At 36.3% G+C, this 25364-nt stretch overlaps 1 protein-coding gene across 1 annotated transcript in view; it reads right to left on the reverse strand.

Moving 5' to 3' along the window:
* FBN1 (fibrillin 1) overlaps positions 1-25364 on the reverse strand; it is a 303144-nt gene that overhangs the window by 164023 nt on the left and 113757 nt on the right. Inside the window, exon 6 of the mRNA XM_027860924.1 lies at positions 180-377. Within this exon, the coding sequence (XP_027716725.1) occupies positions 180-377 (198 nt within the window). The remainder of the gene's footprint in view (positions 1-179; positions 378-25364) is intronic.

Here is a 25364-nt window from a genome sequence, read left to right on the forward strand (position 1 = left end):
TGAACATCATGCACTCAGCAAAATCGTGAAGTATTAATAGAACCAACATTTTCCCCCATCCTTTACACATAAATAAGAAAGCAGCTACCCAAAGCAAGAGAACTCAATAAGATTAATCCATTAATTAATTAATAATTAATCTATTAATAATATTAAGGAGAAACTAGCTCCGGACTTACCTTGACAAGCTCCCGTTCGGATGTTTGGGATGAAGCCTCGGCGGCAGGGGTGAGGCTGGGCTGGGCACATCTCACAAGGGTGGCCCCACGCTCTTCCTACTGTGGCACAGCAAAGAGTTTTTGTACAGACAATCCCACTGAGCTGTCCCTGGCACATCTGGTTGGTGACCAGTGTGAAACATGGGCCTGTTCTGTAATCTGAAAAGAGAAAAGGGGAAACTCCTTGAGGGTCAAAAAAGCCAAATACCTACATGAATAGGAACAAAGTCAACAGAAGAGAGTAACTATAGAGATAGCAGTGACTAGCTGTTCATCTCCAGTGACTATAGAATAAGGAAATGAATGTAAATGCCGCAGGAAGGATTTAGGCTAACTAAACCAAACAATTTCCTGATACTAATACGCAGTCAGTCATGGCTCTTCTTTCCTGTGAAACCTCTGAACAAAGGAACAATAGTAGCAAGTTTGTTATATGATGAGGTCAGGAATTTCTAGAAATAATACCTCACACTACCATCTCGCAAAAGATATTAAATATTTATTATGAATGCCAAAAGTGAAGAGCTGAAATCATGCTGGCCTGTGAGCAACAATACAATCCCATAAGTCTAAGAGAAAGAGGGCTGGCCTGGCAGTCTTGGAAATTAGCTAAAGCAAATCATCCCTAAAAGAAAATACGAATAGCATCTCAACTGCAGTGAAAAGTTCCCATTCTAAGACCAAGGAAGTGAGAATTCTGCTGTTCCCTCTTCTGGTCAGGCTACATCTGATGCATTATGTTTAGTGGTAGGGCACCACAGCTCAGGAAATATGGAGTCAGACAAGCTGGAGAATGTCCAGAGGAGGGTAACCATGAAAGGAAAGGGCCCTCAGTTGATAGCTATCTTCAAGTATCTGAAGAGTGTAGAATAGCAACTCGTTTTGTTCTGTTTGACTCCAAAGGGCAGAGCCAGGAACAAGAGGTGAAAGTTGAAAATTTAGATTTGATGTCAGAAAAAAAAAACATTTTAATAATTAGAGTTATGCAAAAGTGGAATGCTGGGTCTCAAGAGGAGAACTTCACTGGAGGTTTTCAAAATCATGTTGGATGACCAATTATTGGTTCTGTTGTAATGGGTATTCTTCTCTGAGATTTGAAGTTCCAAATTTCCCCATTTCTGACAAAGGCATCACCACTCTTTCCATCTCTGAGGTTCATAACCTTGGTGCAGTCTTTGACTCCTTATCCTCCCTCAACCTACAAATCCAAGCAACTGACAAATCTTACCATTTCTACCTTCACAACATTGCTGGCATCTGATTCCTTCTGTTTCCTCACACAGCAACTAACTACTTTAACTGAGGTCCTTTTCATATCTCACCAAAATTACTGCAAGACCCTCCTTACCTGTTGTCTCTTACTACATCATTCTATCCTACACATCCTACACACTTCTGCTAAAGTGATTTCCCTACCTTTCTGCACCCCACCTTGGCTAATGATGAGAATAGTGGGTTCAAGGTACAGTAGATCTTGGGAGCATGAATGCTTAGCAGACTAGTCTGAAGAACTATTACCAGGCTAATCAGAGAATTATCCAGCAGCCCACAAAAGATTAAAAAAAAAAACAAAAACCAGACACTGACATCCCCATGTCATTTTAGTAACCAACTCTTCCCTAGAGAATATAACAGCTTTTAATCCTCATTGCAAGCCTCTTCCCCATCAACCCACTCAGTTCCAGAACGATCAGTACATTCCAGTCAAGGGGAAAAGCTGTGTCAGCTAGAGTAGTTCAAATTTCCAGAATAATATTTGTAAACAAATCACTATTATTACTACTAACGTAATCAACTCTATGGAACAATGTCAATTTACTTGAATAAGTGTTCATATATTAATAAAATTTAATAATATTTTTTCATCTTTTAGCAAGAAATCACAGACAATTACAGTCTGTGACCTCTTTTTTATGTTAAAAATAGTCTTCATGCTTTAAAAAATGACAAGAGAATACTATTTGTAACCTGCACCTACACATGCTAGACTTTTGAAACATGATTGCTCTTAGAGTCAGACTGTATACCATAAGAGATGTTTAACACCAGTCCCCTTTAGGATTATAATCTAGTTATTTTTTTAAGGGTCTTATTAGATAAAGAGATAGACAGAAAGACAGATATATACACACACACACATACATATATACGTTACATACCATTATCTGAGTCTTTACCTTGAAAGGTTTTCTTATGAGTAATCTTAAACTTTGCTTAATATAAATTTATCTTAATATAAATAATTCTTGATTATCAGAGACATTCACCTGGGGAAAAATCAATTGTGTAGGATGGGTAGGAAGGGTATGGTGCACAATGGACTGTCTTACCCAGTTGGGCATAGCTGCACTGACCCTGGAGGAGGTTGTATGGGGAAGTCAGCCAAAGGGACATGGAGGTAGGGGTGATAGAGGGGCAGTAGGATAAAGATCTGCTTGCTAGTACTGTACCTCAAGCTATGTGACCTTCTGAATTCCTCAATTCTTTCCTGGGTTAGCCTTTGCTTATGCCTTCTTACCTTGCTCACTTCCTGGCTCCCAGATCTCTTGCTCACACACTTAACATAGTTAAACTCTTTCCCTGACCCGTACTCTTTAATCTTCTAGTTCCTAGGTCTTTGGTCTGTGAGTTAGTATGTGATTATTCATTTTACAAAATAATTGACCAGAAGATTCTCTGATACAATTAAAATATTTTTACTTACAAATAATTTTCCATGAATATATCTCTTACATAAAGATACAGTTACATGGACTTTTAAACTGAAAAAAAAACTGATAAAATAAGGAATTAACAATTAAAATTCAAATTTAAAGGTACTTAATAAATTTTGGCTATTATTATTTGTATTATTAATAAGTTTATGCTTGTTGCCAAACTGAAAACTTAAGGAAGTTCAAATCATAGGTACATATAGAGAGTAGGCTGAGTGCTTTCCTCCTCAAATTACCTCCATTTATACTATACAGACAAGGTGTCCCAAAAGTCTCAGTGAAGTTTTATTCTGTATGTCATGTATATGTAATTATTTGCATGTTGTCTCTGCCATTAATATATGAGTTCCTAGAGACAAGGGACTATGTTTTTTGCCTTTCTTTGTACCACCAACTTTTAGCACAGTTCTAGGAATATAACGTGAGGAGCTAGGTGGTATAGTGGATACAGTGCCAGGGCTGGAGTCAGAAAGACCCAAGTTCAAATCTGGCCTCAGACACTTACTAGTTGTGTGATCCTGGGCAAGTCAATTACCCCTGTTTGCCTCAGTTTCCTCATCTGTAAAATGAGCTGGAGAAGAGATGGCAAACCACTCCAGTATCTTTGCCAAGAAAACCCCAAATGGGGTCATCAAGAGTCAGACATGACTAAAACCTCTAAATAACAACAAAGGGCATGTAGTAATTGCTTGTTGCTCGCTGACTAACTGAATGAATGTGCTCTGGTGACTCTAGTCACAGCATGACTTGGCAGACTAGATCTATAAAATATTATAAATACTGAGACAAAAAGAAAAGGAAGAAAACATAATACTGAAAGTTGTAAATTTATAGTCCCAATACTGAGAGACTCTTCATGTTCTCTTCATAAGAGAACTCTTCAGTTCAGAGTATAGATGTATGGCTGTTGATGAAAGGAGATCTAAGGGTTGGAAAAGTGAAGGATAATGCACCACATAGGAGCAGAGCAATCGCTATGCCAAAAGTACCAGGATTCCATAGTGATAGCTATTGTATTACTCCTTTTTCCCCAACAAGACTAAACTGCATTAGGTTAAACTCAATCCCACTACCTAGAACAGGGGTCAGGAAACTACAAGCCCATGGACCAAGCCTGGGCCAGTTTTGGTATGAACCATGAGCTAAGAATGGTTTTTACATTTCAGGCCATACAGTAATAGGCAGCAAATTGAATTTAGCCATTGAGTCATAGTTTGCTGGCTTAGAACAGTGCTCTGCACACAACAAGTACTTAATAAAATGTTTGTTAAATTAAATTCCTAACAAAAAGTTCTTCAAGTCAGCATACCAAGAGAATCTTGTTCATTTGTTTGTTTGTTTGTTTTGGCAGTGATATAGGACTGCTTTTATGATGGAGATACATAAGAATGAGAGTGAATAGAACCTTAATGGTTTTTTCATACAGTTTTGCTGGAATGTATCTATTCCATAAAGCAAGGTCCCTGAATGATGACAATCATTTACTGAAATGTATTACTGATGACTGGACTTGATAAATCTCTAATACTGAAGTATTTACTTACCAATAGGAATATTTTTTTTCTCTTGATTCCACTTATCCTTTCCATTTTATTACCACTATAAAACATCAGATTTTGTAATAGCTACCAGATTCCTACAATGTTACCCATAACTCTGTGAGTTGTAGGCCTCAATGGATGGTTTTTATTTAGTGTAAATACTACCCTATTTTGTCGGATATGGCATAGGAATGGCTATTTTTTCTTGAGATATTTATATAACCTCCATAACAAAAAAAAATCATTAGACTATAATACAAATTGTACTACTTGTGAGCTTTTATTGGTCATCATTTTGCTTCAAGTTGACAGGCTAAAAACCCTAGGATCTAGTTTATGGTATATCTTGATTCTCTTTAGTAGGGTACCAAATTTATTCAGATTCAGTCAACCAACTTTTCTGGTAGGTATTAAAGAATAAACCAAAACTATAAAAGAAACAATTGCTAAGTAATCAAGTATGATAAAGTTAAAATATGGGCTTTGTTGGGTACAATCAATAAAGAAATCCTATCACTGTGCAATCACGTCATGTAATAGTTCCCTAAAATACTAACATTACCCTTCTGAATACACTGTAAAATGCACCATGTATTTCTTTGGTTCAATTCTTTGGAATATTAAGTATAGGCCTCAGCAAAATTCTACCCCCAAATCTAGTTGGTGATTGGGAGTGACCTGAGTTCTTAAAAGCTATGCCAAGCTATGGTGTGTTTCATCAAGTTGAAAAGGATTCAAGTACAGGACTAGCCATTGACCACCAAGTGATGAATTCTGGGAGGCATATCAACTCATAAAACCAACATAAAAAAGTACGAAGGGAGTTGCAATCTGTATTCATGGAGGAAGTATATCCTCATGGATGAAATTACATATTTTGAAATATATAAATATTAACTATAGGCACTTAATATAAGCCTTTTGATGGATGGCTAAAAGATAAGATAGATGGATCAAGATAGGATCAGAAATGCTAGGTAATATGAATCAGACAATAAGACCTAGCTAGAGATACTTCGATATCAGATCTCAAAATCCATGAAAAGCAGAATCATCAAAATATCTTCACTTTTTAAAAACTTCATATAAAGTAAAAAAGAAAGGATTTGGAACTTCTCCCCTTTCAGGTAAGTGTAATGTTTTAACAAAACAGATTTATATCTACTTTGTCTCTTCTGTAAAATTGTATAAGGGGAACTTTACAATCTTCTCTTTGATACTTTTTGCATTTGTTTTCTCCATACATTGTAAGTACAGAATGACCCTGATATCTGAAGGTAGAAAAATGTTAAAATCAGATGCAAGCTAGGATTTTCACAACTGAGATAGATCAGCATTATTATGCCTATTCATGCCGAGGATGCCACTGAAAAATCTGTCCATTGATTACTCAGGCTTTTCAGAGACTGCCTTGAAATGTCAAATAATCAAAGGAAATATGTGTGTTCTTTCATTTCCTTTCTGGGCTTAGATCTTGACATGCCAGGGTTCTTCCTCCACCCTTCCCCTACGGGCTTACTCTCCCTCCTCCCCTCCTGTTTTTCAGATTCCTTTTGTGTGTTTTCTTTTCCCTCTCCCACCTTAGAATGTAAGTTCCTTGAGGGTAGAGACTGTCTTCCAGTACTTAGCATAGTTGTCTAGCACTTAGTAAATGCTTATTAAATGCTTTTTGACAACATTCTATTTGTACTATGCTTTCCTCCCAGAGAGAAATCATTTCAGTGATACACATACCAACTTCAAAGAATCCCTTGACCTACTGAGGTCAAATCCTGATAATCCCCAACCCCAGGTAATCTTCCAACCTGTCTTTCTCCCCACCAGCTCTTGGTTTGCCTGCCTATTACAACTGAGAAAAAGCACACAATTATACTGATATCCATCATAATCCATCATAAATTTGTACTGCATGACAGTTGGACCCTTATTGCTGATCAGAAATCTCAATGCAGGGAAAAATTTGGGTCCTTTAGGTGGGGTAAAGAACATATATCTGGATCTTAAAACAAAACAAAACTTCTAGGAAGGACTTTATTACTGTAGATTTCACCTCTCAATCAAATTTGGATACATGTAGTTTATGACCCACTTTATTTAGGCAGCTAGAGTCATGCCATTTAATTCAGCTCTGCAACCACAGAAGAATTTACCCACATTTCAGATTCCTTACTAATAAGTCTAATTATTCACAAGCATTCATTCCCATAACCCTTAAATAGCACCAAATTATATTTACATAGTATTTTTCCAGATTGTCATTCTGCTAGATAAAGACTGTGTCTAATTACATGCTGGCTTAGAATCAAATAACATTTATATACAGCTTTAAGGCTTTCAAAGCCCTTCACGTAATGAATTCTCTCATTTAGTCCTGGAAACAATCTAGTAAGGTAGGTGCTAATCATTTTCTCAGTTGTGCAGATAAGGAAACTGAAAGGTTTAAGTGATTTGCCCAGGATCCCATAGCTAAGAAATAATAAAGATAAGATTGACGCTCTGAGAGATTTCCACTCCCCTCTTCCCCCCCCCACCCTCAACTCCAGAACTCTTTGTATTTCACCCTGCTACCTTTAACACTTGGCCTCAGTATCAATCATTATTACCAGGACAACTATGAAAGAGCCTTAACAATACTTTTGCAAATTTTTCTAAATTTTAAAACAACACCATAATATTCCCAAGAGCCTGGGCAAAAGACCTAACTTCCCTCAAATTTACAGTCTTCACTAAAACATGCTTAAATGTTTATGTTCTATGCGTGATCTGTGAGAAATTCTGCACCTATAGCTTCCCAACTAAAGACAAATGTTCTAGACTCTTGGTGGCTAAGTTCACCTACCATGCACCAGGCTTATTAAATTTGCCCTCAAGGCTTCAGATCCAACCAATGTGCTTGCATAGCCTCTGGTTCTCAGCTCAGTATGTGACCTCCCAATGTAGAGCAGCACTGTGGCCTCCAGTAACTCCATTTTCATTTCTAATTAGCCCTAGCCCTGAGGCAATTGCGCTGCTTGCAGAGAAAGGAGAGCATGTGGTACACGAAGCCTTGTCACTGTTACCCATTTCCTGAACTCAAAGAACCACAAAACTGCAGGGAAGACACAAGGTTATAATTTGGGGCACTAGTCTCCAATTATTTTAAATCCTTCTTTTCACAAAAAATTACAAGCAAAAGAATAAGATATCAATTTATCCATGACAGAGAAGATCACTAAACATCTTTTTACAGACTAGTTGGTTTGTCAGACATTATTAATGTGTGCTTTTCTTTTCCCCTAGTAAAAGCTGCCTGGAAAAGTAGATTTGGGTGCTGGATCTGGAGACAGAAAGATCTGGGTTTGACTCCTACCTCTCTGGGCCTCAATTGCCTCATCTATAAAATAAAGGTAATAATACCTTATAGGCCTACCTCATAGGATTGTGATCCTTGTGAGGAAAAAAGGAGATAATTTCTTTTTTTTTTCTTTTTTTTTTTTACTGAATAATGCTGTCACAACAACCATTATCTTTATTGCAGTGGCTATCTTCTTAAGGTCTTCTCCACTTCCCTTGGACATACACAGGAGGTATTGGAGGTAGGGCAAGAGAAAGGAATACAGAGAATTCAAAAGGAAATAATTTCTGTAAAGTGCTTTGCAAACTTTAAAGCCCTATAAAGATGTCAGCTGATTATTATTATTATTATTTTTATATTCCCTTTCAAGAGAGGAATTCTGTGCACTTTTCCAAATAGCAAACTTGAAGCAAAGGGATTCCATGACTTTTACAAATTTACAAATGTTGTTTCTAATCTTTCAATTCTAATCTCTTAATTAACCTTTTCTGGTCAAGTTCTGTCCCTTGCCTTACAAGAAACCTGTTAATCTATGACAAAGGTTTTGGAAAAACATAAGGTGGACAGAGAGCAGACTGACCAGAAGCTGTCATATCACCAGCATTTGAATTGTGGAGATCAAGAGGGCTCTTGTAAATACAATGGGGTATTGGCAATAGCTTCTAGTCAAGGTAACTTCCTTTTATCTTAGCTTAATGTACCAGCCCTTAAGGAAAGGTCTATGCTAGGTTATTAATTCATTTATAAGACCCTATTGTGACTTGTTTATTTGTCCTCTTTTATCTATATTCTATTATCAGAATTTTTCATTAATTAGTACTTCTATATATTTATAGTATGGCAGTATAGTAAGGAGATTTTATATATATATATATTTACATATATATGTGTATGTGTGTGTGTACATATATATATATATATAATAGCATAGTAAGGATATGTATCATTAATAATGAATTATAAAGGGCAACTAGATGGCACAGGGGTAGAGCACCGACCCTGGAGTCAGGAGGACCTGAGTTCAAATCCCGCCTCAGACACATAACACTAACTAGCTGTGTGACCCTGGGCAAATCACTTAACCCCATGGCCTAGCCAAAAACAAAAATAATAATAATGAATTATAAGATACAGATTATTTTCAGATAATTCACCTCTCTTCTCAAAGAAACATGGGAATATTTATATGAAGTCAAATGACGTAAAATAAGAGCCAAAAGGGCAACATACATGTTACCAAGAATTATCTAGTTAAAGACAATACATCTTTTCTCCCTTGGGAGTAGAAGGACAGATGTATGGTATCACTGGTGTAGAGAGCTTTGGAAATGACTCTCCCTCTACCACTGAAATTCTACAACTTCAAAGTCTTAGAGAATTTCCTAAGGGCAATGAAAGATTCAGTAATTTGCCCAGGGTCACATAGTCAATATGTGTCTAAGGGGCTTGAATGGTGGTCCAGTAGAGAAGTTTAGAAAGGATGAGGAAAACAAAACATGGGATCTTCTATATTAAAGTCATTCCATTTTGTATTAAATTGAAAAGGTTTTATAGAAACAAAATCAATGTAGCTAGAGTAATAAGAGAAATTATCAATTACAAAAAGGACCCTATCAAATATCTCCGATAAATGTCTGATAAACAGGATATATAAGGAATTAACAAAAATATGTAAGACTAAGAACCATTCTCTGATTGGTAAATGGGTAAAGGACACAAACAGTACTCAAAAGAATTACAAATTATTAACAATCATATGAAATAAGAAATCAACTCTAAGAGAAATATAAATGTAAAAAAAAAAACCTGAGGTGTCTCCTCACACCCAACAACTTGGCAAAGATTACAAAAGAGGAAAATGGTTAATTTTGGAGGGGCTGTTGACAGAGCTATAAATCGGTCCAAACATTCTGGAAAGCAATTTAGAATAGCTTTTTAAAATGTCCATATTCTTTTACCCAGAAATCCCATTGTAAGGAACAAATACCCTAAGGAGTTCAAAGACAGGGAGAAGAGTTCATAGAAGAATAGATTCAACAGAAGAAATATTCATGGAAGCATTTTCTCTGGTAGCAAAGAACTGGAAATAAAGTATGTTACCATCAACTAAAGATGGCGGAGTAAAAAGGTAGTCACTCTCACCCTCCCCTATCAACCTCTGAAAACCCAGAAAAAATATCACCCCAGAAAAAACCCTGGAACAGCTGAACCAGAAGAAAGACGGGGAGCAGCAGTGCAGTAGCCCAGGTAGCTAGAGGGATTAACGGAAAAGGCCCCTTTTACCCTGGGGGAAGGGGAGCAGTACAGAACCGGGAGTCGCCCAGCCAGGTATAGAAAGACCCACTTTAGCACAGTAGGAGGAGATTCTGGTGCCTTGGCATTCTACAGCAAACGGGTCTCCCAGTGCCTCAGCAAAAATAAGGGAAGCAGCACTACAAAGGACCCCAGGCAGATAAGCACCTTGCAGCATTCGTCTGAAAGGAGCTGAAAAGCCACCTAGAGTTTCTGAAAGTTCCAGCCTTGTTGATTCCAGCCCAACACCAGGTAAGCTGTCAGAACCCTACAGCCTCCAATTGCCAACCAGGAGGAGATCCTGAAACCCAGGTGGTCGAGCAGGCAAATGCCAACAGCTGGACCTCCAGTGCCTCAGTGAGGGTGGGGGAACCGGTGGAAACCAGCTCAGAAAATCACCAGGTGCCTCTGCATTCTACAGAAAAGGAGTCTCCCAGTGCCTCAACAGAACTAAGGGACACAGCACTGCAAGGGGCCCCAGGCAGATAAACACCCTGCAGCACCCATCTAAAAGGAGCTGAACCATCAACTGGGTTATGGCTAAAATTTTTTTTTTGCAGTACACATATGTAACAGGCCATATTTCTGGCCTGCAAATGACAATTATTATAAAATCAGAGAGGCATGGGAAGATTAATATGAACCCATGAAGAGTGAAATATGTAGAATCAGGTGAAGAGATATAAACAATGTTAATTCAAAGAAAAAACCCAAATTGCATGATGCATAATTTAAAAATAAACAATTTAGACACCAAAGAAGAGTTGAGAAAATATACCTTCTTGGCAGAAGTGAGAGACTATGGATTTGTAATAATGCATATACTGTCAGGCAGAGTTAATATGCTTATTAATATTTCTAAACAGCTTTTTTCCCTCTTTAAAAAAATCTTTGTTACAAGGAATAACTTACTAGGTAAATGAAGAGAAAAGGATATATTCGGAAATGAAGGTAATGTAAAAAATGAATAAAAATAAGTCAACACAAACATCTTTCTGAGAGTGTACAAGAAGTTACAGACAAGAAGACATCCAATCTACTTTAATCTTAATGCTTTCTTGAGATGCCCTCCCAATTTATCCAGTATAAATCATGGTCATATGCTGTTGTTTACATGTTGTCTCTCCCATTAGACTGTGAGCTCCTCAAGAGCATGGATTATTTTTTGCCTTTCTTTGTATCCCTAGGGATTAGCACAGTATCTGGCACATTCAGTAGCAGGTGCTTAATAAATGCCAGTTGACTTACTACAAAGACATATATAATTATTTACCATCTTTTGTTCTGTTTATTTGTTGATTTCAGCTTACATGTTCATTTGTTCTTGCCGGTATATTTGATGGTCAAAATTAAGTCAAAATAAAGTCTATGCACATTTTTTAAAAATCTACTATCTCTTTCCTGTTGCTACTACTGATAATGAATGGAATTCATCAAGGAATAAATAATGTAAATGTGAATAGAAAAAAATTTTCTTTCTGAAATATTGTGGAAGTAGGAGGAGAAAGGGAAAATATACGTGATTGAAAAAACTTAAGACATAGTAATTCATAATTGAGAAATTTTATTAACATCAAATATTTTAAGTCCTGTATCCCATTTAAGTTTTAATTAACTTGTAAGCCACCTGCTGATTTTCCTTCATTTCCTTTTAAAATCATTTGATCTCTCTTATGTTTTTAAATCAGAATGGAAGCTTCTTGAGGGCGGGAACTATCTTCACTTTTGTATTTGCATTCCTAGCACTTAGGACAATGCTTAAGAAATAGTAAGCATTTAATAACTGATTTTTCATTCATTCATTCATTCATTCATTCATTCATTCATTCATTCATTCCAGCACCTTTGTTTGAACTGTAGTTACACTGTCTTGTTGCCTGGCACAAAGTGTGTTAAATTTATTTTCAATTCTATACATTTCTTTAAAGTTTCCCTCTCTGCATGATAATACTGTTTCTATCTGCTATCTAGAGCCTACAAGCACTTTAAAAAATTTTTTATTTTATTTTTAATTTACATAATAAAAACAAGCATTTCTATAATATAGTAAAATAAAAATGATTACATATGAAATTGTAAATCTACTATGTACAACTTGCTATTCCTTTCAAATATACAACAAAATTATAACGTAAATTTCTTTTTTTTCTTTCTTTCTTTCCCTTCCCCCAGCCTTAGAGATGGCTACCATTAGATATAAATGGGTATAGATAGATGTAAAATTATTCTATACATACTTCTATCAGTTCTTTCTCTGGAAACAGTATCTTTCTTCATATGTCCTTTATAATTAATTTGGGTATTTATAATAATCAAAATAACTTGTTCACTCAAAGTCATTCTTAAAATAATATTGCTGTTACTGTATATAGCATTCTCTTGGGTCTGTTCATTTTGCTCTTCATTATTTTGTGCAAATCTTTCCATGTTTTTCTAAAATCACTGAGCTCATCATTTCTTATAGCACAGTAGTATTCCATCACAATCATATGCCACAACTTGATCAGCCATTTCACAATTGATGGGCATCTGTGCAATTTCCAGTTCTCTGTCACCACAAAGAGAGCTGCTACAAACATTTTAGAACATATGTGTTCTTTTCCTTTTTCCCTAATTATTTTCAGAAATAGACCAAGTAGTGGTATTTCTGGGCCAAAGGGTATAGGTAGCTTAATCTTCAAGCAAGCACTTTCTAAAGAATATGATTTTTTAAGTTTCAAAATTTCCTCTGTCCTAATTTTCTGTCTTTACCCAGCTGCATTTGATACTTAATTTGTTTTAGGCTAGATAACTTGTACTAATGGAGAGACTATTCCCACAGATGGGATTATAGATCTACTGAAGCTCTGAACTGGTACTAATTTGGCCCCAGACACTTGCTAGCTAGCTGTGCGACTCTGGACAAATCGCTTAACCTCTGCTTGCCCCAGTTTCCCCAGATGTTAAATAGGGATAAAAATATCTACTTCCCATGGTTGTTGTGAGAATCAAATGAGATAATAATTGTAAATTGCTTATTAGCACAGTGCCTGGCACATAATAAGCACCCTATAAGTGTTAGCTATTATTTTATTATCATTATATTAAAGATGACCATTTTTTAAATGGTGAGGATCATATTTTTAACTGCAGATATACAACTATTTTTATGTCAATTTAGTTGTTTCACTTGAACCTCTCCTGATTCATAGGCTAAAAACAATATTAAAATTTTAAATAAAAATAGCATTAAAAATTTTAGGATTGGAATGATTTGTTGTACATGTTTTAATCCAACACACAGACTAAGCATTTCACCAAAATCAAGGCTTTAGCTCTGTTGTACCCAATTATGTGTGGCAGCAATTCAAATACAGAAAATTGTTACCACATTTTATTCTTTTCCATGATGAAGAAAACAGTAAGCAATTTTGTCCAATGTAGGAGAATGTCTCATTTCCGAGTAATCATTTACCTGACATAATTTTTTCCTTCACTCTAATTCCTATGAGGCGTTATTGGCTTTCATTTTCCTCCAAAAACATCTTTTTAAACCACCTTTGCAAAAATAGAAGATTCAGTTTGGGTGATATATTTACTGTTAAGACAATACAAGTGCAGAGAATGCCTTTCTTTTAAATGGTCTCAAAGTTCCACTTCAAAGAACAAGTTGGCTCAAGCCTATTATTTCTTTTAAAAAATGGTTTGTGAGAAGTGCCACGTTTAAGAAATGCTACTGTCGACCTGTAGGAGCATTAACTATTAAACAGCAAGACGAAAATATTACATAACTATTTGATTTGATCCATTTTTCCCCTTCTAAGCCACCAACTATGAAAGCTGTTTCTATGATCCAAAAGCAGGATTAAGTAGAGAAGAGTAATGCAGCTTATGTGCAATATTATTAAATGTGAAATTGTCTCAGGCCAACATAGTCTTCAAGCAGTACATAAATTTTAAAAGAACACTGAAAAATTATTCAGTCCCCAAACCTAAATTCCATAAAAAGTAAATGCAAGGCTTTGGATGGCCACCATAGAAATGCTCATCATTTTTTAATATATTCCTCTAAAGAGCATCTTCCTTAGTACATTATGAACAGCAATGTCCACATGAAGTGCTGACTGGGCTAGAAAAGGGATCAGATTCATAGACTCAGAATTTTTTGAGCTGGGAGGAGCTTTAAAGATCATCCAGTTCAACTTCCTTATATTACAGATGGAGAAATGATGTCCAGAGAGGAAATGGCCAAGGTTGCACTCCCTCCTCACCTCTGCCTCAAAGAATTCCTTTCAAGTACAACTTTCTTCAAGTTGCCTTTCCTGCTCCCTACCACCCTTCCACCCCCCGCCCCTGCTACACACATACTACTAGCCCTCTCACTGTCAAATTACCTTGGATTTAACTACTTTGTATTTATTCTCCTTACACTGATTTTGTATATATTTATTCCTTCCACATCACGTGGGCTAGGAGTGCAGTGCTCCCCAAGATCTGGAAAATCTGCATAAAATTTTTGGCCCTTTCTTCATACAAGAGAAGTCAGAATTATTATGGTATTGAAAGAAAAAATATGTTGATATTATACAATACTATATATATCTATATGTATGTTATGCATATCTGAGTTTCTAAACTTTTTCTGTGTCATCTGCTGACCTTTAAATGTCAACCACGGCTTTCACAAAACTCCCCAAAAATTCACATTTGATTTCTTATGCCTACCCGTAATATATCAAAATCTGTGATGGGGAAAGTCATAATGTAGAAGGGATAATTACACTCATAAATGTCTTTGTCTTCCTTGTTAGAATGTAACCTCCTTTAAAGCAAGGATTGTTTCACTTACTATATTAGCATGCACAGATACTTAATAGATGCTTATTGATTGACTGCTTAGTAAGTAGCAGAGAGAGTTTTCTCCATTCCCAGTCTAGTGACCTGTTTCACCATTCTAAATTAACTCCAAAGTGGAAATATACTACTATTAAAATGAAGAGGCCACATAACTAGTTTTGAGCCTGGGGTAAGAAAGACTTAGTTGAAATCATGCCATCGATACTAATTGGCTGAGTGACCCTAGGCAAGTCACGCAAGGGCAAGCCTATGCAACTCCCTAGGACTTCATTAAGTCAAAGAAAGGATTGTCTTGTTGGAGAGAGTTCCCTCACCAATAATTTTCCAAGCTGAGGAAGTCACAGATGTTTTATGTAAAAATGAATATTGAAATATCTGTTTTATTATCTAAGCTAAATGAATCAAAGCTGTATATATGAAGCTTGGTTTATGATAAAACCTGATGTTAATATTTCTTTACAGTCTGATAAAATAGAAGTCCAGGTAGAGACTCCTTTTAAAAATGAGAGCTATCTTCAAATACTTGTAAAGCTGTCATGTGGAAGAAGGATTAGCCTTGATCTGCTTGACCCCAGAAGGAAGAATTAAGTCCAAGCTACAGAGAGGTTAAATTTAGAATTGATATAAGGGGGAAAAAAAATCTCCTGACAATTAGTGCTACCCAAAAGTGTAATGTTCTGCTTTGGGAGAGAGTCCTCCCCTCCCATCCTCCACCCCAAGAGGTCTTCAAATAAATGCTAGACAACCACTTGTTGAGTGGGTCACAGTGGTAGTAGGGACTCTTTTGGGAGTGTGGGGTTGGATTAGATGCCCACTGAATTCCTTGCTAATTTTGGAAATTTGTGATTCTAGAAATATAAGGTAGAGACAGATGCTGGACCTGTGATTTCACTGGAACAGTTAATTCCCAATGAGGAAACTCCCTCTAACAATGCTGGTCCACATCTTCTGTGCAATTTATAGTCTAAGTTACCTAAAACTTAGGGCAAGGGAATATATGATATCCCATGTTGTCTCTAAAACTACAAACTCATTAAACTGATAGTCTATGAGCCAGACAAAAATTATTGTTAATCTCTTGGACCAAAACAGAGTATAAAACGTACTGCAAATTTTTTTAGCTTTTTTCAAACTAAATTCAGTGAATGTCTTTTATTTTCTTTTCCTCTTTATAAATGACCAATTTAATTAGATAGTCTTTGGATATTTACAAATAAAAGCTTCTATTAAAATTCTTATTGAAGACATGTGTGGTCAATTCCTACTGAAACAAGACCAGTGCACATGCCACAGACCCACAATATATCTAAATCTTGGTGTTAAGGGATAGATTTTCTTGAGAGGAACTTTCAGTACTGATTCCATGGAGTAGCAAAGCAAATGAATCAGGATTACTAGCGTGTTATAAAAATACAGCTGACTGCTTGCTTCAGTCAAGAAAGGCCCTAACTGTCCTTTCCTTCTTAAATAGATCTATCCTTACCATATTCTACTGTTAGTGCTGGTTTTGAGAACTCTAGGGGGAAAAAAAAACTGAACCAAGTACAAAAGTTTACTCATAGCAAATTGGCAAACCCTTCACTGTAATCTGTATTTTCTATAGTGTCAAGTCTAATATCACTGTGGGAAATTCGAAGTGTACTTATTCTCAGTGTTTATATCTTACCAAATATATGGATTGATTTACATCACAGCTAAAATTGTGTTTCACTCTTATTACTATCAAATCTAACAAGATCAGCCTTTTAGCAGAAGCGGGCTTTCGTCAAGGGGAAGCTGGGAGAATATTTTAGTTTATTAACTGTCATGCAAATGAAAAGTCATCGATTTCTAGTTCATAATATTTATAAACAATTGTTTTAAATTAAGAAATGCTTCCTTGTGTCCACATTTCCTTTGGGTGAAAAGATTTGCTAATTGAAGAGAGTTTTCCTCAACATAGAGAAAAGACATGAAGAAAAGACAAACAACGGGGAAAGTAAGCAAAGGCTGCATGAGAAATGTGAGGAGAATGGAACAAAATGAAAACATCAGGGAATCTAAGGAAATGAGGGAGGCAGCTGGAGAGAAATTCAAATATTTAGACTGAATTAATAATAATAATTAATTACAGGTTTGTTAAGCACTTTCCCTATATTATCTCATTTAATCCTCACAAAAACACTGTGAGGTAGGTCATATTATTATCCCCATTTTGCTGGATGAGGAAATTGAGGCTGATAGGGCTTAAGTGACTTGCTCAGGGACACATAGTTACTAAGTGTCTGAGGTAGGATTTGAACTGGAGACTTCCTGACTCCAAATACTGCATTCAATCTAGGATTTCTGATGAGTCATCCATGAGCAGGCACAAATGATACACTTCAAAATTAAGAATGAATTAGTACGTATAGAGGTGTCTTTGTCAGTGAGAGCTTTGCAAAAGCCTGCCCAGTATAGTCAGTGGTAGTGTAACTGTTGTTCAGGGACTCCAGCTCTTGAGAATTAAAGAACTAAGGCTTCTCCAAGGAGAAAAGACCCTGTAATTAACTAAGTGTTCTGGGCCCACTAAGCTGAGAGTAGTTTGAATAGAAAGGTTTGCATCATCTTTGCTAGCCTTTAGAGTTTAATATGAAATTTTCATTAATAATGACAATATATGTTATATATTTCTATAGTACCTTACAAATATTACCTCATTTTATTCTTACTACAAGCTGGGGAAGATTTTATAGATGAAAAGACTGAAGAAGACAAAGGTTAAAACTGCATATTAGATACATGAGGCACAGTCATAATAGCTAGGAAATAGCAACAGATGGCATTAAAAATTACTACGTATGCCCCAGAAAGCAAGCTAGATGCTGCATTTCTCTGCAACTATAAAAGTAAAATACCTTGGGCCTAATAATGGTCTAATTTTGTTCTTTGGGTATGCCAACCCATATTGGACTTTCTGATGTATTAAGAAAATACTGCTGTCTCTGATAAGGGCCTCATTTCTAAAAATATATAGAGAACTACATCAAATTTATAAGAATACAAGTCATTCCCCAATTGATAAATGGTCAAAGCATATGAACAGGCAGTTTTCAGATGAAGAAATTAAAGCCATCTACAGTCATATGAAAAAATGCTCTAAATCACTATTGATTAGAGAAATGCAAATCAAAACAACTCTGAGGTACCACATAACACCTATCAGGTTGACTAACATGACAAAACAGGAAAATGATAAATGTTGGAGAAGATGTGGGAAAATTGGAACAGTAATACATTGTTGGCGGAGTTGTGAAATGATCCAACCATTTTGGAGAGCAATTTGGAACTATGCCCAAAGGGCTATAAAAATGTGCATACCCTTTGACCCAGTAATAGCACTTCTAGGGCTGTATCCCAAAGAGATCATACAAATGGGAAAAGGACTCACATGTACAAAAATATTTCTAGCAGCTCTTTCTGTGGTGGCAAAGAATTGGAATTTGAGGGGATACCCATCAGTTGAGGAATGGCTAAACAAGTTGTGGTATATGAATGTAATGGAATACTATTGTGCTATAAGAAATGAAGCGCAAGCAGACTTCAGAAAAACCTGGAAAGACTTGTATGAACTGATGCTGAGTGAAGTGAGCAGAACCAGAAGAATATTATACATAGTAACAGCCACATTGTACAATGACTAACTTTGACAGACTTAGCTCTTCTCAGCAATGCAAGGATCTAAAAGTTTCATGATAGAAAATGACATCCACATCCAGAGAAAGATCTATGGAGTTTGAATGCAGATTGAAGCGTACTATTTGCTCTTTTTTTCCTTCCATTTTGTTTTGTTTCTTCTTTCTTGTGGTTCTTCCTATTGGTTCTAATTCTTCTTTACAACATGACTAATGTGAAAATATGTTTAATATGAATGTATATGTAGAGCTTATATCAGATTGCATGTCCGCTTGGGGAGGGAGGCAAAGAGGGAGGGGGAAAAAATTTAAAACTCAAAAGTTTATGGAAGTGAATGTTGGAAACTAAAAATAAATTTAAAAAAATACTGCTGGAAACAAAGTAGTCCCCACCAATTAAGAAACAGTTTAGAAAAAAACTGGGACAGAAATATAATGTTAATTATGGTACCATAAAAAATAATGGCTAGTTAGCCACTCCTTCATGCTGTCAGACTACTATAGCTTTAAGTTGCAGAGCAAATATTCATCCATCTGTACTAGTAATGAGTGTCTTTATTTACAGTTCCCTAAATTAATGAAATTATAGATTCACTTTTTAAAAAATTATATTAGAAAGAAATATTACATGGGGCAAAGTTAGTCTCACTGAAATAACATTTATGCCTATACAATAAATGTATGGAGCAAGATATTCTTAATCTCTAACCATCAAATTTTCTTCTTGGGCATCTGTGATATCCATAAATGGGATATCAAGAATGGGAAACCAAAATGCAGCAGTGAAAATCTGTTAAAATGTTTTAAGGACAATATCATTATTGTACAATGATATTTACTGAACCAGCATTATACAGAACATACTTGCACCCTACACTTAGCTCTATCATTTCCTTGAGTTCCCAAATCTTGCCAATTCTATCTCCACAACATCTCTCACATCCATCCCTTTTTCTCTAAATCACACAGTCAACATCCCAGTACAGGCCCTCATTGTCTCCCACTGGACTATTGACTACTAATTAGTTTCCTTACCTCAAGTCTCTCCCTCCTTGGTTCATCTTAACCACTGCCAAACTGGTATTCTTAAATCATAGATCTAACTATATCATTCACCTTTGCCTTGCACCTCCCTCCCTACCCCCAAAAAAACTCCCATTGGCTACCTATTGGTTTTAGGATTAAATGCAAACTCTTTTTTTGACTTCTAAATACTTTTACAATCTGGTCCCAATGTACTTTCCAGTCTCCCCTTTACACACTCCAACCCAGTTATAGTGGCCTTCCAGCTGTTCCTTCCATATCTTCCATGGGCCTGGACAAGCTGTTCCTTGCCCTCCACGCCTGCAATGCAGTCCTTCACCCCTTCTGCTTATTAAAAACTCTAGCTGGCTTCAAATCTCAGCCTGAGTTACCTTCTACATGAGGCCTAATCTGCTTCTCTTCCTCCTCAAAATTTTACCTTGTGTTTATTCTGTATATATTGTGTCTCTTGGAGTGTTAGTTACCTATGGCAGTGAGGGGTTAAGTAATTTACCCAAACTCATCTGGTCAATATGTGTCAGAGGCCTGAAAATAGCTTTAGGATGGGGTAATGGCAAATATATGGTGAACCTAGCCCTAGTTCTTCTGTTCATCTCATCACCATCCCATATAGAACTCCTTAAAAGAAAAAGACAGCTACAGCTACATTATACAAAGTTCACCAGGACACCCAAATTATAATTCTTTTCACCATAGCTATCAGTGGAATGGAAGGGGGGATGAACTTGTCGTAATTAAACTGGATTTGAAAAATAGCTCTGACATTTACTAGCTGTGTGACTGTTGCTTCTTCATCCATAAAATGGGGATAAGAATACTTGTACTACTAACTCCTCACAGAGGATGGGCAAAGTCTTTTTGTAGACCTTAAAGCATTATATTGACATTCACTGTGATTTCACTGATGCAGGTAACACCCAGTGAGGAACTTCCTCCTACTGATGTAAATCTATGATGGTTGTACAACTTACTCTTAGAAAGTCACCTGAGATACAAAGAACTTGGGTGATTTCTGTAGGTTCATACAGAAAAGCACTACAGAAATATGAATTCATCATATTACTAATATGGAAGAATTATTAAAAAGCTAATTTTATTAATATAATTAATTTATAATTAATATAATTTCAACATATAATATATAATAAATAATAATTTATTATTAACATAACTCATTACTAAGGAAGGTGAGGTGGAAATGAAGAAGTCCTGGGAGAAAGTGAAATATGTCACTTCAGGATTTATAATGTTATTGAAAGTAAGAGAAAATGAGAGATTGTCAGGCTTGTAATCTTAATAGATTCAGATGCTTAATTTAGATTTTTAGGATAGCTAATTTTGAAAAATTCAAGGGTATAAGTAAATACAACTATATGAGACGCTGTAAAATCTGAGCTTAAATTTAAACTCTACATGGAAATGCAAGGATCATTATGCCACAAGTTCACAGAAGACAATCCAGAAACCAAGTCCTGGCCTTAAATCCACATTTACCTACCCTCTGGTGTCACTCACATGATCTTCTACAGCTTCATCTCAACATACAAAGAGCAACACGTCAACTAGGATGAAATTGAGAGTGCCACAAATAGAGGCAAGAAAACTGAAGGCCATAATGAGCGAGGCTTGCCCAAAAAATGCTAGTAACAATAAAGAAATTATATTGAAAACAAGAAGGTAAAAGAAGGTTTAGTTCTGCTGCTGCAAGAAGACAGTAAAATGTTAACAAAAGGCTAAGCAAATCAATCCCTATTTTGCTTCTCGTTCTCCATTAAGGGGAATGATTAGTAAACTGAAAAGTGTTGGACAAACATGGTTAAGGAAATTGAAACCCAAGATAGGAAAGGAGTGAACAAGAGGGCAATCAGCTGCTTTAAATAAAACCTCTGAAAACACTGTTTTGTGGCTCAGCCTAGGCTGATGAATGTATGTGTATGTTAGGAATCTTTAAAAGATCAATAACGTACTTCCAATTAGTTTTGAAACTGATAGCTAATATCCTCTGTGCTCTCTGGGCCCCCTTCTCACATTGCTTTTACACTAAGTCCCATACTTCATCAAATGCATTACATGTCAAAGAAGACCACAATAGACTGTAAACAACATACCTGTTACCGAAAGGTCCTTGGATCAAAAGGGGGCTATTCTGGCAGGGAGAGACTAGAACTCAGCTTCCGTGACTGGTATGAAGGAATATGTTGATGTTTACTTCATAAAAGTTGCACCTGAACTTAAGCAGACTGTGGTTCCAAATAATTCCCACAGTCCCTTAGGTTGCTGAGTCATTCATTCATTCACTCACACCACTTATGATATTCATTGGAAACAGCTGAGATAATGACATCATCCACCTCTAGTATAAAAAGCAGTATGACGAGCCATTGAAAAGGGGAGGATTGTTTCAGGGGCTGTTAGGAGGCAGGTACACCAGGTTCCTCATCTGTAAAATGGGGCCATTATTTGTACTAAGTTCTCATGAAGATCCCATGAGATGATGTTTTTGAAGCACTTTGTGAATTAAAGCACTATATTTAATGATGACAGCTGATATTTGATGTAAATTGTGACTCTGGGACCATGACTGCTTAAAAGCAGTTTAAATAGAGAGAGTCAAAGAAAAGCTATTAAGCTTTTTCTTAATGTAGGAGTTAGGAAGATAAGTACTTTTTTTTGCACCTAGAAGTTTGTTTTTCTCCCTCCCTCCCTTTCTCTCTCCCTTTCTACTTCTCCCTCCCTAGTCTATTCTTCCTCCTCCCCCTTCTTTTCTCTTCCCTGTATCCCTCCTCCCTCCCTCCTTTTCTCTCTCCCACTTTTCTTCTTCCTCTCCCTTGCCCCCCTCCTCCTTTTCCTTTCCCTCTTTCTCTGTTTTGCTGGATCTATTCATGCCTCAACCAGGGTTTCTGCTATAGTCACCAAATAAGTGCTATCGTAAATTCCTTGTTATCAATAACTAGTGGTAAGGGCATAGTGTGAGGAAAGAAACTTTTTAGAACTCTTAAGATCCTGCCCCTTCAACCTCAAAAGGTGATAAGAATACCATAACTGGGTTCAACTCCAAACTAACCTCCTTTCTGGGACATGAAAAACATGAATACAAAGTGAATTTTTTTTAACATGTCCAAGTCTTACAGGATTGATATGAGAAGCAGAATGCTATAGCAGAACAGCTACTGGACCCAGGAATCATATGGACTTGGGTTTGAACCTTGACTCGGATACTCATTAGTTGTATAACCACTTAAACTCCCTGTACCTCAGTTTTCCCATCTGCAAAATGGTGATGATAGTACTTTCACTATCTGTTTTACAAGGTTGTAATAAAGTATTTTTTAAACGTTAAAACAATATATAAATGAGTCATTACTATTATGTGTTGTCCTTGTAGAAAAACAACACAACCTAGAACTTACAACCACAGGATTCATCAGTGGAGCATGTCCTGGAAACCTGGAGACAGATTTTCAGTGCTATATCCCACAGTTTCTTTTTTAGTCCCTACTTCTAACTAAGAGCATGTTATTTGCAAAACTGATGATTGAAATATAAAGCAAAGGTAGCTGACCCACACAGAGATTAGACCTCTAAATTTCACTTTAATTCATTAAGCATTAACTATGCATGAACAGTGTGCCAGGTGCTGAAGGAAGTAATGACTTCTTTGTATCCTTAGATACAAAGAAAAAAGCGATTTGTCTTTAATGCCATACCCTAACCATCTGAGCCAATGTCCCTGCTGTCTAATATATGAAAGTAAAATTATAGTGTCATATTTAGAGTAAATACTAAAACACCATATGAATGTTAATTTCAATTATTTATTGATAATGATGTGATATTCAAAATGAATGTGATAGATTCAAAAGGAATTTCTGAGTATTCCTCATTCATTTAAAATTCCAAAAACATTTTCTATTTCTTCTAACAATGACACAAATTGCCTACTGCTAAAGTAATTGGAATATGATTACATGGCTTCCTGCATTAAAGCCTGGTATATTTTCATTTCCTTATTATACTAACACAAATAACTAGGACAAACCATTCTTGCGGATGCTGGTCTTACGGGAGGGGCTAATACCAGCTTCTCCTTGCATTATTTGCTGAGTCCTTTGTAATATAATCAATTGGGTTATTTCGAACATGATATTTCCCCATTGTCTACACAAGATGAAAAGTAAGGACTTTACTCACCTCTACACTATGTAAATCCCCTAGCTTCTTAAACGTTATGTATTTGATTTGTTACCATAACAATCATATAAATATATAAGCAAATACACAGGACATCTGGAACCAATGGAATTCTGAAACTGTTCCAAAACAGTGGTACTTTCAAAATCAATGTCAATATGAATAAATGCATACAAAAATGATTAACTTAAATTTAAAGCTCTGAGATCTAGAATTCTAAATGCTCGGGAAATTAAATGGGGAGAGGAAAGAGTAGTGCAGGAAAGGATAATTATTGAATTAATTCAAACACGGAACTATTCATTCTTTACATACTTAAAATGCTGCTGCTTTTACACAAACCTGTGTGAAATCTTTAATCTGTTATTTAGGAGGAAAGGTCTCTTACTTTTTTATGCATTTCTTTGGCCCAGTGTGGCAACGGAAGAGCATTTTATCCATAGAAACTGTTCTAACTTTGGAAAGATTCCTCCAGATGTTGGAAGACCAATATGGTATGAGAAGTGCTTAATCCTCCAGTACAGGCAAGTCCCTCATTTACACACTGGTTATATTCCAAAAATGCATTTGTAAGTCAGTTGTTTGGAACTCGGAATGTATTTCCCCATAGAAACAATGTTATAAATGGTGGTTAAATTCCCAGGCCAGGCCACAAAAACCTATTTAACCCATGATGTACCATGAAGGAAAGTACTGGACTCATAGTTTTACAGATGAAGAAAATATAGCCTACAAAATCATAAATTTAGAGCTAGAAGGGAAATCAGAGGCCATTAATTCATCGACCTCAATGATGTGCCCAAAGCAAATAAGTACAAAAACTAACAAATCTAATTGGTGTAAAAGTTGGGATTAAAACCCAGGAATCCTGACTCCCTATCCAATGCTCTTCCAATGTACTATCAGTACCATAAAATTTAACCACTACTGATAACAATGGTTTCATGGAAGAACCTATTTCAAGTTCCAACTTGAGATTAATGAATTATAGTTTTAGAAATGAAAGGGCCTGTAGAGGCCTCTGAATCCAACTCTTTCATTTTACCCATGAGGAAGCCACAGAGCAGCAAAAGACTTGTCCAATGTCACATAACTAGTAATTGTCTAAAGCAGGATTTGTACCCAGGTCTTCCTGATTCCAAGTCCAAGGGCCTCATTCTCTACACAACGTAAGTGTCAATCTCAAACCCTATCCCTTGGGATGTCAATAGTATGTTTCCTCTGCTGAGGCACAGGGAATGAGGATGGGGATTCTTCTTCCTTTCAACTTAGTACTGAATCTTCATCTGCCACGTAAGAGGAAACAAAAAAGAGGAAAAGGATACAAGCTTCTGGTAGAGATTCCTGTGGCAGGAATCTAGTAGGGCAGGTGCTATGGGGAGGGGAATGAGTTATATAGAGGAGGTGTGTGTGGAGTGGTTTCTAAGGAAAGGAAGAAGTAGAAGAGTTGGAATTAGGGCCTAGGATCAGAGAGGAAGGCCAATGAGGAAGAAGGGCTGAAGTTCAGCAAGTGAATTTTCCCTTATCTTGTTTTCCTTTCC

Source organism: Vombatus ursinus, unplaced genomic scaffold, assembly GCF_900497805.2.
Source record: "Vombatus ursinus unplaced genomic scaffold, bare-nosed wombat genome assembly UNPS02014335.1, whole genome shotgun sequence".
Classification (NCBI taxonomy): Eukaryota; Metazoa; Chordata; class Mammalia; order Diprotodontia; family Vombatidae; genus Vombatus; species Vombatus ursinus.